Genomic DNA, 15,285 nt, shown 5'->3' with positions numbered 1-15,285 from the left:
GAAGTCAGATCCCCACATCCTGCTTTACTGGGTCAAGTTCCTCTTGGACCAGCTCTTGGCCATCACTTACTGAAGGGGACCAACGGGTGCCCCTGTGTGGGGTGTCCCTTGGCAATTGCACTTCATCAGTGCTTGGAGCTCTGAGATCTCTTCAGATGAGGATGGCCTTGCCTGAGAATCTTCTACTTCCATCATCATCCAATTATGGGACGAGGCTGTGACAGCAGATCTGGGGGCAGGAGAACACTAATCGAGCCACTCAGGAAACACTGGAGGACTTGCCTGGCCTTTGAAGAACTCTAGTGGTTTCTGAGCCTAGCCCATCCTGGCGGTAAGCATGATGCTACTTCTGCTACTACTGCTGGGGCTTTTGGGGTCAGGCAGCTACTTGTTCCTTCCAGGGCATTGTCAGGAGGTGGCCACTCTCACTGTGAAATACCAAGTGGCGGAAGAGGTGCCGACTGGCACAGTGATAGGAAAGCTGTCCAGGGACCTGAGCTGGGAGGACAGACGCGGACAAACACAGGCGTCCTTCCAGGTCTTGCAGCTGTCTCAGGCACTCCCCATCCAGGTGAACCCTGAGGACGGCCTGCTTAGCACAGGGAGGCGGCTGGACAGAGAGCTGCTTTGCCGGCAGCAGGACCCTTGCCTGATTTCCTTTGACGTGCTTGCCACGGGGGATTTGGCTCTGATCCATGTGGAGATCCAGGTGCTGGACATCAATGACCATGAGCCACAGTTTCCCAAAGGTAAGCAGGAGCTGGAAATCTCTGAGAGTGCCTCTTTGCGCACCCGGATCCCCCTGGACAGAGCTCTCGACCCGGACACTGGCCCCAACACCCTGCACTCTTACACGCTGTCTCCCAGTGAGCACTTTGCCCTGGATGTCATCGTGGGGCCTGATGAGACCAAACATGCAGAACTTGTGGTGGTAAAGGAGCTAGACAGGGAAATCCACTCGTTTTTTGATCTGGTGCTAACTGCCTATGACAGTGGGAACCCCCCCAAGTCAGGCACCAGCTTAGTCAAGGTCAATGTCCTGGACTCCAATGACAATAGCCCAGTGTTTGCTGAGAGCTCACTGGCATTAGAAATCCAAGAAGATGCTGCCCCTGGTACTCTCCTCATAAACTTGACTGCCACGGATCCTGACCAAGGTCCCAATGGGGAGGTGGAATTCTTCCTCAGTAAGCATGTGCCTCCAGAGGTGCTGGACACCTTCAGTATTGATGCAAAGACAGGCCAGGTGATTCTGCGTCAACCCCTAGACTATGAAAAGAATCCTGCCTATGAGATAGATGTCCAGGCGAGGGACCTGGGTCCCAATCCCATCCCAGCCCACTGCAAAGTACTCATTAAGGTTCTGGACGTCAATGACAATGCCCCAAGCATCCACATCACATGGGCCTCCCAGCCATCATTGGTGTCAGAAGCTCTTCCAAAGGATAGTTTCATTGCTCTCGTCATGGCAGATGACTTGGACTCAGGAAATAATGGTCTGGTCCACTGCTGGCTGAGCCAAGAACTGGGCCACTTCAGGCTGAAAAGGACCAATGGCAACACATACATGCTGCTAACCAACACCACACTGGACAGAGAGCAGTGGCCCAAGTATACCCTCACTCTCTTGGCTCAAGACCAAGGACCCCAGCCATTATCAGCCAAGAAACAGCTCAGCATTCAGATCAGTGATGCCAACGACAATGCACCTGTGTTTGAAGAGAGCAGGTATGAGGTCTCTACTCGGGAGAACAACCTACCTTCTCTTCACCTCATTACCGTCAAGGCTCATGATGCAGACTTGGGCATTAATGGAAAAATCTCATATCGTATTCAGGACTCCCCAGTTTCTCATTTGGTAGCTATTGACTCAGACACAGGAGATGTCACTGCTCAGAGGTCACTAGACTATGAACAAATGGCCAGTTTTGAGTTCCGTGTGATCGCAGAGGACATGGGGCAGCCCCAACTTGCATCCAGCGTCTCTGTATGGGTCAGCCTCTTGGATGTCAATGATAATGCCCCAGAGGTGATTCATCCCACACTCAGTGATGGAAAAGCCATCCTCTCAGTGCTCGTAAATGCCTCCACAGGCCACCTTCTGGTGCCCATTGAAACTCCTAATGGCTTGGGTCCAGTGAGTGCTGACACACCACCACTGACAACCCATAGTTCCCGGCCATTCCTTTTGGCAACCATTGTAGCAAGAGATGTAGACTCAGGGGCAAATGGAGAGCTTCTCTATAGCATTAGGAGTGGGAATGAAGCCTGTCTCTTTGTCCTCAGCCCCCACCTGGGGCAGTTGTTCATCAACATCACCAATGCCAGCAGTCTCATTGGGAGTGAGTGGGAACTGGTGATAGTGGTAGAAGACCATGGCATCCCCTCCTTGCAGACCCAAGCCTTGTTGAGGGTCTTGTTTGTCACCAGTGTGGATCACTTGAGGGACAGGGCCCGGGAACCTGGGACCCTGAGCACCTCGATGCTGACAGTGATTTGCCTACTCGTACTGCTGGCCATCTTTGGGTTGATCTTGGCTCTGATCATGTCCATCTGCAGGACAGAGAAGAAGGACAACAGAGCCTACAACTGTCGGGAGGCTGAATCTACCTACCGTCACCAGCCCAAGAGGCCCCAGAAACACATCCAGAAGGCGGATATCCACCTTGTGCCCGTGCTCAGGGGCCAGGTGGATGAGCCTGGAGACATCAGGCAGCCCCACAAGGACACAGGCAAGGAAGGGATGATGGAAGCAGGCTGGGACCCCTGCCTGCAGGCCCCCTTTCACCTCACGCCAACCTTGTATAGGACCCTGCGTAACCAAGGCAACCAGGGAACACAGGCTGAGAGCCGAGAGGTGCTGCAGGATACTGTCAATCTCCTTTTCAACCATCCCAGGCAGCGAAATGCCTCCCGGGAGAACCTGAACCTTCCTGAGTCCCAGCCTGTGATGGGCCAGCCGCGCTCAAGGACCCCAAAGGCTATGGGCAGCCCGGCAAGGAGGCTGTCAGGAGACGCAGGCAGCGAGGAGGCCCCACTGAGTCCACCAGCCTCATCTGCAACCCTGAGGCGGCAGCCCAATCTCAATGGCAAAGTGACCCCCGAGAAAGAGTCTGGTCCCCGTCAGATCCTGCGGAGCCTGGTCCGGCTATCTGTGGCTGCTTTTGCGGAGCGGAACCCTGTAGAGGAACTCACCATGGATTCTCCCCCTGTTCAGGTACCTGGGTATGGGCAGCTTTCTCTGTGGTCAGCCCTGGACCACCACATCAGACACCCCATTACCCTTACGTTTCTCACATTCATTCCTTAGGCTCACCAGGGACTTTATGGTATAGTGGATACAGTGGGTCAGGGCCCAGCTCTGGGTCAACAAAATTTAGCTGTGTGATCCCGGGCAACTTACTAACTGTCTCTGAGCCTTCGTTTCCCTATCTATAAAATAGAGATGATGGTAAGAGCATCTGCCTCGCAGTTGTCCTGAGGATTTTATCAGTTAATTCCTGTAAAGCACTTACTCAGGGGGCCTGGCACAAGCAGACACACAACAAAAGACACATTTGAGAATAAAAGCTTTGGGATAAGGCTGCCTGGGATCAAATCCTGGCTTCATCTCTTCCTAGCCGTGAACCACAGGAATGTTACTCCGCTTTGCTGTTAAAGACACCTATGTAAACAGCACCTACCTCCTAAATGTGCTTGAAGATGAAATGAGTGCACTTAAAGCCTAGAGTTATGTCCGGCACACAGTCAGCACTCAGCAAATGGTTACAATTACTTCTGCAAAGCTCTTCATCTCCTCCTGCCCTCTTCTCATCCGGGCAACCTCCCTGTGAAGCAGGCCAGCATAGGCATCACTGCTCCTGGGCTCTGAGGCTGTACTGGACTTGCCTGAGACTAGATTTTGCTGGCTAGGGATCCCTGGGTGGCTCAGCGGTTTAGTGCCGCCTTTGGCCCAGGGCATGATCCTGGAGACCCGGGATCGAGTCCCACATCAGGCTCCCTGCATGGAGCCTGCTTCTCCTTCTGCCTGTGTCTCTGCCTTTCTCTGTGTGTCTTTCATGAATAAATAAAATCTTAAAAAAAAAAAAAAAAGATTTTGCGAGCTAGGTCTGCAGGATGGGGCAGCGGAAACAATCTTGGAACTTAGGAGTCTGATCTGAATTCAAATTTCAGTATAGCCACTCAATAGCAGGGCAACCTTGGGCAAATCTGTCAGTATCAGAGCTTCATTTTCCCCAAATGGCAATTATGATGCTAAACTGACCCTGTGTCTGCCTCCCAGGAGTTGAGGATTACATAGAATAATGAAGGACAAAATATGTAGCGACCTGGAATTTACTAGACAAAAATGGGAAATCCTTTTCAGGGACGGTGCCTGATCTCACATCCAGATCTGTTCCTCTGCACTTCAGAGAACTTTCCCCGTGCCAGGCTGCCCACTCAAGGCACATGTCTGTTTGGCCAGGCAATTGGCTCAGGTTTCCTGTCAAGGAAGGACACAGCTTCCTTCCCCCACATCCTCCTCAGGAAGCCACCTGGAGAGAGCCCTGCTGCTCTCTGAGGAGTCTTGCCCTGAGCCCTATGTAGCCTTCGAGGTTGCCCAGAACCATTCATTCATTCGTTCGTCCATCCACCCATCCATCCATCCATTTTCAAATGCTTACTGAGTGAGCTTTTTGAGCTTAACACTGTATTGGTTGTTGGCGAACACAGACAGCTGAGAGCAAGCACTGGGGCTGAATCCACTGGGGTGATGGAAAGAAGGGTACCCATCTGGGATCAGCCTGAGGGTAGGAAGCAGCTTGCCTAATGCTCATGTCTTTCTAGCAGCACAGTGCCACAGTGAGTCAGATCTGGGTTCAAATTCTAGCCCTGCCATTAACTGCTGTGTAGCCCCTCTGAGCCTCATATTCCACATCAACAAAATGGGTATGGTGGTATCTTTTCCCTAGAGTTATTGTAAGAATTAAATGAGATTACACACATATTAAGTGCTTATCATAAATGCTTGTTATTAAGTTATTAAGTGCTGGTCATAAGATCTATTAATAAATAGGGGCACCTGGCTGGCTCAGTCAGTGGAGCGTATGGCTTTTGATCTTGGAGTCATGAGTTCAAGTCCTACCATGAACAATTTAAAAAAGGTTACTTAAATTAAAAAGTTTACTTTAAAAAAGGTTTTTTAAGATTACTTTAAAAAAAGATTTAAGGGCAGCCCTGGGCAGTGGTTTGGTGCTGCCTGCAGCCTGGGGTGTGATCCTGGAGACCCGGGATCAAGTACCACATCGAGCTCCCTGCATGGAGCCTGCTTCTCCCTCTGCCTGTGTCTCTACCTCTCTCTCTCTGTGTCTATGAATAAATAAATAAATAAATAAAATCTTAAAAAAAAATAATAAAAATAAAAAAATATTTAAGATTACTTTAAAAAGTTTTAAAAGAATACATAAATGAGGGGATCCCTGGGTGGCTCAGCGGTTTGGCGCCTGCCTTTGGCCCAGGGCATGTTCCTGGAGTCCCGGGACTAAGTCCCACATCAGGCTTCCTGCATGGAGCCTGCTTCTCTGTCTGTGTCTCTGCCTCTCTCTCTTTCTCTCTCTCTCCCTCTTTCTCTCTCTGTCTCTCATGAATAAATAAATAAAATCTTTAAAAAAAAGAATTCTTCCTAAAAAGAAAAAGAATACATAAATGAATTATATACTTTCAATCATTTCATCTTTATGACTATAACCACATGGGCCTCGTTATTATTCCCTTTTTACTGCTGAGGAAACTGAGGCTCAAAATGCTTAAGTAATTTCTCAAGGCCATCCAGATGGAACTGGGGCACGGGCAGATGTAGGATGTGTTTTTTGTTTTGTTTTAAAGATTTATTTATTTATTTATTTATTCATGAGAGACACAGAGAAAGAGGCAGAGACATAGGCAGAGGGAGAAGCAAACTCCCTGCGGGGAGCCTGATGTGGGACTCGATCCCAGGACGCTGGGATCACCAGAGCCAAAGGCAGATGCTCAACCACTGAGCCACTCACGTGCCCCCAGATATAGGATTTGAATCTGAGTCTGATAGTTACCATAGTTTACATTCTAACTATGATGCAACCCTGAATGACAGCACTATGCTCAGGCTGCAGCACTCAGAGAGTGTCCCTGAACTACCAGCTAACACTTGGAAGAGTTGCAGGTGCCTTAAGAGGCTACTGGTCTGGGCCAGGAGGTAGGATCTGCCCTGAGGCAGACAACTGGACCCAGGCCTCATCTCCTAATTTTCCAACTGTCCTCTGAGGTTGGTACTTTCTAGCTGGAGCTGTCCAGAGAGGCTGAGTGGGCCTTCTCAGGGAAGACTGGGGGTAGGCCCAGGAACCATCGGCAGTATTTCTAGGAGTAACAGCCCATAATCCTTGCATTTTAAATTCTCAAACCACTGGGTTAGTTAATCCCAACAACCCCGTGAAGAAGGCTGGATGCATATTTCCAGCTCCAATTTAGAGAATAGGAAACTGAGGTATGAGTATCTCTAAAAACATGCCTGACACTACAGAAACTAGAAATGACCTTGAACTAGAACTCGGCCTCCTGAAACTTGGTCTGTCACCTTTGCCTTCATAAGGCCCTGCAGGTTCTGGCCCTGACATCTCACCTGACTCCTGCCCACCTCCCCAGCCTTTCTGAGCCTCCACCATCTCCTCTGGCCTTTCAGCTGGCAATGCCTTCTGTTTTCATTCTCACTCTTGTTGAATGAATGAAAGGATGAATAAAGGAATGATTGAATGCTACCAATGTTGCTTTCTCCATTGCAGAGTCTTATGTCTGGCCCACCAAAATTGGCTGACTGAGTACTCCTGAAGGTGGGGAAACAACTCCTTAAGATAATCTGTATCAAAGTAATATGAATTTATGGTCGGGAAATGCCTTCTTCAGCCTCATTTCACAGATTCCAGTGGGGGGAGGTTGCTCAGAGTGAGAGTGAGGGGTGGGCCCAGGGGGGTCCTCCTTCTCTCCCTGGGATACCCAGGTCCTGTGGTGACAGAACAAAGCAAAGATCCTGCCAGCACTGGTCCCTGCCTCCGTCGTCACCGCCTCCGTCACCGTTCACCATCCCCCATCTGATCGCACAAACATCTGAAGCTGGAGGAAAGACTATAAAAAGAAAGCGCCGGCATTGAGGGAAACATCCGGCAAGGAAGTGTGCTGGGTCGGAATTGTGTGGAGTCAACAGATTTTTCCTGTCTTGCAGCAAATCTCCCAGCTGCTGTCCTTGCTGCATCAGGGCCAATTCCAGCCCAAACCAAACCACCGGGGAAATAAATACTTGGCCAAGCCCAGCGGAGGCAGGTAAGCAGCACATGGACCCACAGGCTTCTCGAGTACCACCCCCGCCATCAGCTTGCCTTCACCCCTGGAACCTCTGTGATCTGAGGAAGGGTGAACACATTCCAGACAGCAGCCCCCCTGGGAGAGCATCGGACAGCATCCATCCCCCCATCCTGGGAAGCATGGTCCTGGAGCAACTATATTTATTGTATTTACAGGACACAGATCTCTAAGGAAATGACTTCATCCCTGAGGCTCTACCTGTCCCCTGATTGCAGAGGTGCTAGGCTATGGGCTTTAAATGTGTAATTTTCAGCTTTCTTTCTCTTGATCCTTTAACATAACATGAAGGTTCCCTGGCTAAGGACATAGGTGTGTGGGTGTATTCTTTGGGCAGTCCTAGAACTAAAGAGAGCTCAACAGGACATCTAATCTAACTCTTTTTTGTTACAGACATAGAAACTGGGGCTCTGAGTAGTTTGATCCGACCCAGCTATGCTGAACTTGAGCAAGCCAGATAGATCCTCAGGGCCTCAGTTTCTTATCTGTAAAAGAGAGGTCACCACACTTCTTTGCAGTGATAGGTTAAGGATTTAACAATCAAACATATTCTAAGCCCATAGCCTAGTGACTGGCACATAGTAGGTGCATAACCATTGCTAAGTCCTTTCCTCCCAAAGTGACTTTGTTCAAGGTCACATGGCCAGTGAGTGGCAAAGCTGGGACCAGCTCCCAGCACCTGAATGCAGGCTCAGAGCTCTTGCCTTGACAATTCATAGCTTTTTTTTTTTTTTTTTTTTTTTTTGCAATGATGGTGGGAGGTAGTGTAGAGCAACAGTGAGTATGCATACTCCATAGTCACATGAGTCTGGATTTGAATTCTTGCTTTAACACTTAGTCCATGGGGACCTTGGGCAAGGTGTAGAATTTTTCACAAGTCTTCCTTTTTTCATTTGCAATTTGGGAATGATGACAAGAGAACACCTTACAGATGGGAAAAGTTTGAAGAGAGGGTCTATATACTTAGCAAAACATAAAGTCTGACTCAGAGTAACTGCTTAATAAACATTAGTTGTTGTCATCATTACTTACTAACTTGCCACTTCCCTGCTAATCCCTTCATGGCAGCAGAAATGGTGACAGGAAAAAAAAAAGCACAAAGGACCTGAGACCTTTAAAATCTGAGGGACCTTTCCAACCTGCTGAACTGTGGGGCCAGACCTGCCTCCCCATACTCAGGCTGTCTCAGGAACTGGCCTCCTCCAGGTGGTAGGCAAGGTCTGTGGGAGGGAGAGGACAGGATGGAGACAGCAGGAGTCAGGTAGAGTCTGAGTGGCTTTTTGATGCCTCATCCCAGCTGCATCTTCTTTTGCCCTGCTATTCTGGTCTGGGATTTGGCCTCAAATAGGGAGTAGGGAATATTCAGCCATGTAGTCCACAAAGTATTAATTGAGCATCTACTATGTGCTGGGGCCCTGTTTTGAGCACTGGTGACCAGGGAATGAGACAGATAGAAATCTCTGCTCTCACTGGAGGTCATAGTTGAATGGGTGGAGGTGGATGGATAGATGGATGGACAGATGACTGCACTGTTTCAACCAAAGTTACTACACTCCTACCCTGAGCCAGGCAACGCAAAGGAAGGGGAGGGAATTATTCATTGGTGAATAATGGTGCCAATGCATTCATTGTTTCTTACAAGGAGTGCTTACATGGTGCCAGGTACTAGTTTCTCTACATAAACTGTCTCATTTTGCATGCCCCTTGAGGTGGGTGTTATTTATTACCTCCATTTTACAGATGAGGCAACAGATGCAGAGTAGGCAGGCCTGGGACCAAGTAATCCAGGTTGGTCTGACTCTGAAAGCTGGGCTCTGTATCTACCTCCTTATGTGGATGAATGCTGGCATGAGTAGAAGAATGTTCATGAGCAGGAATGAATGAATCTGGTGTGTGAATTTTCTCACTCGTGGACTGGCTGGCCTCCTTTGCAGGAGCATAATCCCAGATACAGACGGCCTAGGTGCCAGGGCTGGCCAGACAGAACCAGACCAGGAGGAAGGGCCCTTGGATCCTGAAGAGGACCTGTCTGTGAAGCAGCTGCTAGAAGAAGAGTTGTCAAGCCTGTTGGACCCACACACAGGTAAGGACTCCTTAGGATCACCCTGAGCCTGCTTCTGCCCCTGCGACCCCCTCACATGTCCTGGCGTCAGACTTTTCCACAAGAAAAACACAGACGTTCTATTTCTGGGAAGGAATATCAGTAACATTTTACTTTCCCTAACGCTTCCAACAGCCTTCATTTGTTTAAAGACCAGATTCTACTCTGATTAATCTTTAAAAATCCTAAGAATAGTAAATGAGCTCTTGATGTGTGCCAGGTACTGGGAAGCATCTTACACATTAGCGCAGTTAAGCTTCCAAATGGTCTTTGGAGGTAGATGTTATGAGCTCCAATTTAGAGATAAGCAAACTGAGGCTCAGAGAAATATCACAGCTTGCTCGGAGTCACTTAGCTCATCAGTGACTGAAGGGGAACCAACCCGGGCCTGCCTGCCATCAGGAGACCTCCCCTCACTTCCTAAACCACCCATTTGTGTTTGTTTGGTGGGTTTAAATATCCTTCCATTCTGAGAACTCAGTCAACTCTTTAATGTGTTCATATTTCTAATTTAAACAAAAATAACATTTTGTAGAGAAATAATTCATTTTGACAGTAAGTATATAATCTGGACTTTAATTCAGGAATGTGCTAGCTGGATACTGGTCAGCCTCCTTGAGGTAACACCATACCTCTGTTCTTCCCTAAACTGTGGTTTTCTGTTTTGGTAGTTAATAATCTGTTCCTCAACTGAACACAGCCTATGTGATCTATCTGGCTGCAAACACACTAAAAGCATGGCAGGGACTTCCTTTTCCTTGGTTAAGAAAATAGAGCTAACATTCATTGAGAGCTTTCTATGCACTCATATTCCTCATGAGAAATTTTTATGAGACAAACTATCCATGATCACCATTTCATGAAGGAAAAAACTGAGGGGCAAGGGTGTCTAGTAACTTTCCCAAGGTTGTACAGAAAATGGTTAGTAACACTGGCAATGTGGCTCTAAATTAAAAGTAAGTAAAATTAATCTAATTAAAATTAAGTAAAATGAAAAATTCAGTTCCTCAGTTATACCAGCCACATTTCAAACACTCAGTAACCACATGTGGTTAGTGGACATTGCTTTGGACGGCACACATATAGAAAGTTTTATAGGACAGCATTGTGTAGAATCTACAACCGTGAGGTCCAACACAGTAGCCATTAGCCACATTGGAAAATGGCTAGTCCCAATCAAGACATGATATATGGGGGCCCCTGCCCAGTTCAGCGGGTAGAGTGTGCAACCCCTGATCCCAGGGTGGTGAGTTCAAGCTGCATGTTGGGCATAGAGCTTACTTAATAAAAATAAAAATAAAAAGCAGAAAAAAAGAGTAACTTATTAAAAAAAAGATGTGATAAACATAAAACACACTTCAGATTTTGAAGACTTCGCATGAAAAAAGAATGTGAAATATCTCATTAATTAAAAAATATTCATTACATGATAAAATGATATTAAGTATGAAATTTTTTTACAAATTAATTACAGATTTTCTTTCTACCTTTTTAACAGGCCTCCTAGAAAATTTAAAATGACCTTTATGGCTCACATTGTCTCTCTACTGGCCAGCTCTGGGCTGGAACCTATGTGCTCAGTTGTCACGTGGTCCTGCTTCTCCGTGGCACAGAGGGCATGGAAATTGCTGAGGGATGATGAGGGCAGGAGGATAGAAGAGCCTATGCTGCTCACGGGGTGGAGCTGCACAGGGGCTATGGGTGAGCTCGCTGACCCCAGGGGTCATGGCTGCATCCATCTGATAATGTGATGAGGATAACACCTTACTGGTAGCATGAGCTCAGTGAATGCTCATAGCAACCTGACAAGATGAGTACTACTATTTCACCACTTTATGAGAGACAAAGAAGGCTCAGAGAGGTTAAGCAATTTTCCCAAGGTCACACTGCTCATAAACAGCAGAGGTGGGAAATCAAGCCCAGGTCAGCCTTGCGTCCACCTGACTCTGGGTGGACTCACCATTGCTGCCCAGCCATTCTCATATACTCCAGTGATTTTCTCATTCCAATTCCCTTTCTTTCTGAAGCTCTCTGACCCTGGTACAAAGGCCTGATTCTGTAACACTAGAAGAGTTTCAATCTTATTACCCCAAGTCTCAAGGAACTAAGGTTTACATTTCCCAAATGCCCAGGGTTAATATTTATGTTCACTGAGTCATTCAAGAAATGCTCACTAAGTCCCGGGCGTGGGCTGGAGCAGGTGGGAAGAGGCCTGCCCTGCCTCACAGCCTGCAAAGCTCCACCCTGACAAGGCAAGACAGAAACTCATTTATCAATAAAAACAGCCATTAGCTGTATTTTGGAATAACTTTTCCAAATTACAAAAGTAATATTTGGTTAAGGTAGAAAAATGTAGCTAAACAAAAAGAGAATAAATCACTTCTGTCCAGGGGTAATTCCAGTTAACATTTTGACATACCTCCTTCCAGTCTTTTATTCTATGCACAGATTCTAAAGCAGCTCACTTTTAACCAAGCATTAAATACATGCTCAAGTGGATGTTGTACTTTTTTTTTAAAGACACAGTTTCTTAACCATAAGATTTATGCTTTCTTTTTTTGGCTTGACCTCTACCATCTGGCCTAGGGCTAGTTTGAGATAGCATTTTTGTTGAGGAGATGGGAAAAGGAAAAGTGTGATGGGGCCATTAAGGATCTAGGGGACAATTTTGTGGTGTTTTTAAAAAGATTTTATTTATTTATTTGAGAGAAAGCAAGAGACAGAGCATGAGCAGAAGGGGAGGGGCAGAGGGGGAGGGAGAAGCTGTCTCCCCACTGAGCAGGGAGCCTGATGTAGGGCTTGATCCCAGGACCTTGGGATCATGACCTGAGCCAAAGGCAGATGCTTAACTGACTGAGTCACCCAGGTGCCTCTAGGTGATAGTTTTTCATAACCTCTGTCCCCTTCCTGGGACAGCGCTTTAGCAGACAGCCCCTTCCCAGCGCTGCCTCTAGATCTGGGTTTTCTGTGGCTTGAGAAGTGAAGGTTGAGGAGTCCAGGGCACAGTGCCCATACAAACCTTAGCAAGCCTGGGGAATCCGGAGGCCACAGGTGTGCACCCGGAGCACCCGGGGGGGCCAAGGGGGAGCTCCTGAGAGAGTGGATAGGAGGGTACAGTCCCATGAGGCTTCAAAGTCATCAGATTTGGGGACAAGATCTGGATTTGGTTGCCTAGTAGATGTGTGATTCCATGTCTTGGAACTTCGTTTCCTCATCCATAAAATGAAATAGCACTCTTCATTTCAAAGGTTTGTGCAGAGGTTAAATGAGAGAATTACATAAATTATTATGGCATGGAAGAACTTAATAAATGGTCACTATTGCTGTGAATACGAACAGATGGCAGCATCCAGCCAGGAACTCCAGCCTTGGCTAAGGAGAGGGATGCTCGCCCATCCCCCATTCGCAGCTACTAGTGCCCTGAGGGAGTGAAGAGCCTGGCTGCACCGGGTGGGTGGAAGACACCTAGCCTGTCACACAGCAGGATCGGGAAATTCTTTAGAAAAGGGCCAGTTTCTAATTCTAGGCTTTCTTCCTCCCGCCGCCTCCTCCCCACTCTGCTCCTGTGGGTACTTCAGGCGGCAGCCTTCCTGCCCAACAAGCTTCCCTGTTAGGGCCTCTTCCTTCCGGTCCCCCTCCGGCCTCCCCATCTGTCCCCCGCCATTTCCCTTCCCTCCTTTGTCCGGAGCCCTTGGCCGGCCCACAGCCCCACCCTCAGCTGCCTGGCTCTCACTGGGTCCCCTCTTCCGTCCCATGCAGGCCTGGCCCTGGACCGGCTGAGCGTCCCCGACCCGGCCTGGATGGCGAGGCTCTCTCTGCCCCTCACTATGAACTACCGCGACAACGTGTTCTCCCCGGACACTCCGGCCGTAGAGGAGCCCAGGACCTTCCAGACCTTCGGCAAGGCGGCAGGGCCTGAGCTGAGCCTGACAGGCACGCGGCTGGCCAGCACCTTCCTCTCAGAGATGAGCTCGCTGTTGGAAATGCTTCTGGGGCAGCGCTCGGGCGTGCCCGTGGAGGCCGCCTCCGAGGTGCTGAGGCGGCTGTCCGTCTGCGGGAGGACCCTCAGTCTGGACCTGGCCACCAGCGGGGCCTCAGGCATGGATGGACAGGGGGGCCCAGGTGGAAAGAAGGAGGCCGAGGGCAGGACTGGCAGCAGCAGCAGCAGCAGCAGCAGCAGGGGCCTGTGGATCCAGGAACCGGGGGCCCTGGGAGATGTCAGGGAGCCCAGGCCCTAAGGATCTTGGGACATGAGCTGCTTTCGACAATCTTTGAACTCACTGTCCAGAGGTGGCCCAAGAACTTTAGGGTGACCCATGCTGCTCCATAGAGGAGGCAGGGGCCCCACAACTAATAGCTGGCCGATCAAAGCAGCCCCTCATTAGGGGCTGGCTTGGCCTGTGAATTTTTTGGAGGACAGAGACATTTGTGGCTGAAGTGAGTGTTTGCTGGCAAAACACATGTAGAGCATGGAGGGTCAGTCCTCCTGTGGAACAGATGCCAAGGAGTGTCATGAGTAAGAGAGTATGGCCTTATCGCATACTTGAGGGTGGGGGGCTGGATCCTGAGGTGCCAGGCAAAGCTCTCTGACCTACTAATAAAGGAAAAGCACTGGCTCATTCTCCTGTTTGCACCTGTCAAGATGGGGAGGGAAGGGTAGCAGAGTGAGGGTTCCTTGTTGCCCATTCACTGGCAAGAGGGTGTGCTGGACCTGGACAGGAGTAGGGCATATTGGTACACAGTGGTCAGTACACAGTGATGAACATGGAGACTCTTTTTTTTTTCTCTAATTTTAAAAAAAAATTTATTTATGATAGTCACACTGAGAGAGAGAGAGAGAGAGAGGCAGAGAATAGGCGGAGGGAGAAGCAGGCTCCATGCACTGGGAGCCCGACGTGGGACTCGATCCCAGGGCTCCAGGATCGCGCCCTGGGCCAAACTGCTGCGCCACCCAGGGATCCCCAAACATGGAGACTCTTGATCTCACTTCTCTAATGTTACATTATCAAATAACCTGCTTCTCAGCTGGAAAATTAGGGCTAAGAAAAGCATGACTATTTATAGAATGTTTATGTGAGCCAGGCCCCAGCCTTTACACTAGGATTTAATTTAATTTCCAACAACCCTGGGAGAGAGGTGTTATCCCCATTTCACAGACAAGGACTTGAGGCTTGGAGTGTCTTGTTGAAGATCAAGGGTAGAGGCAGAGGGGTGCCTGAGTAGCTAAGTTGCTGAAACATCTGACTCTTGATTCTGGCTCAGGTTAGGACCTCAGGGGTCATTAGATCCAGCATAGGTGAGGCTACTCACACTCAGCAGGGAGTCTGCTTCCTTCTCCCTCTCTCCCTTTCCCCCCTCCCCCCCTCTGCACAAGCACGCTCTCTCACACTCTCTTTCTCTAAAATAAATAAATCTTAAAAAAAAAAAAAAAGAGTAGAGACAGAGCAAAGATTTTGGAACCAAACTGGACCAATATCAATACCTATGTCCTTGACCTAGGCATTAGACTGCCAGCTAAGGAAAGGAAAGGAAAAAGCCCCACAGGTGAGTTTTTTGCCAGTAGTAGACTTAGTCTGAATTCCCCTCATGAAACAATGTTGAGAAGTACATTTCTAAAGCTGCTAAGGCCTACACGGCTCGGCATTTCCAAGCACAGAACAAGAGCAACTCAGATCTGACCTGATGAAGGCCTGGGCCTCTGCAGGCTCCTGTCCTTTCCCAGCAATTAGCCCATCTTTGCAGACCCAGCGTTCGTGGGTAAATCTTCCTCTGTCACAGCAGGTTTGGGCCTGTGAATTCAGGCCCTCGAGGAC

The 15,285-nt window shown here is 48.7% G+C and overlaps 1 protein-coding gene across 1 annotated transcript; it reads left to right on the top strand.

Annotated features, from left to right (window-relative positions):
* Positions 1-14,093, top strand: PCDH12 (protocadherin 12). The gene is made up of 4 exons (XM_041767928.1): positions 1-3,217; positions 7,235-7,332; positions 9,306-9,454; positions 13,232-14,093. Exons 1-4 carry the CDS (start codon positions 338-340, stop codon positions 13,708-13,710), a joined length of 3,606 nt encoding a protein of 1,201 aa, XP_041623862.1. The 5' UTR covers positions 1-337; the 3' UTR covers positions 13,711-14,093.
* The last annotated feature ends 1,192 nt before the right edge of the window (positions 14,094-15,285 follow it).

Source organism: Vulpes lagopus, chromosome 8 (assembly GCF_018345385.1).
Source record: "Vulpes lagopus strain Blue_001 chromosome 8, ASM1834538v1, whole genome shotgun sequence".
Lineage (NCBI taxonomy): Eukaryota > Metazoa > Chordata > Mammalia > Carnivora > Canidae > Vulpes > Vulpes lagopus.
Note: the sequence above shows the minus strand (reverse complement) of the source record. Positions and strands in the feature narration are given on the sequence as shown.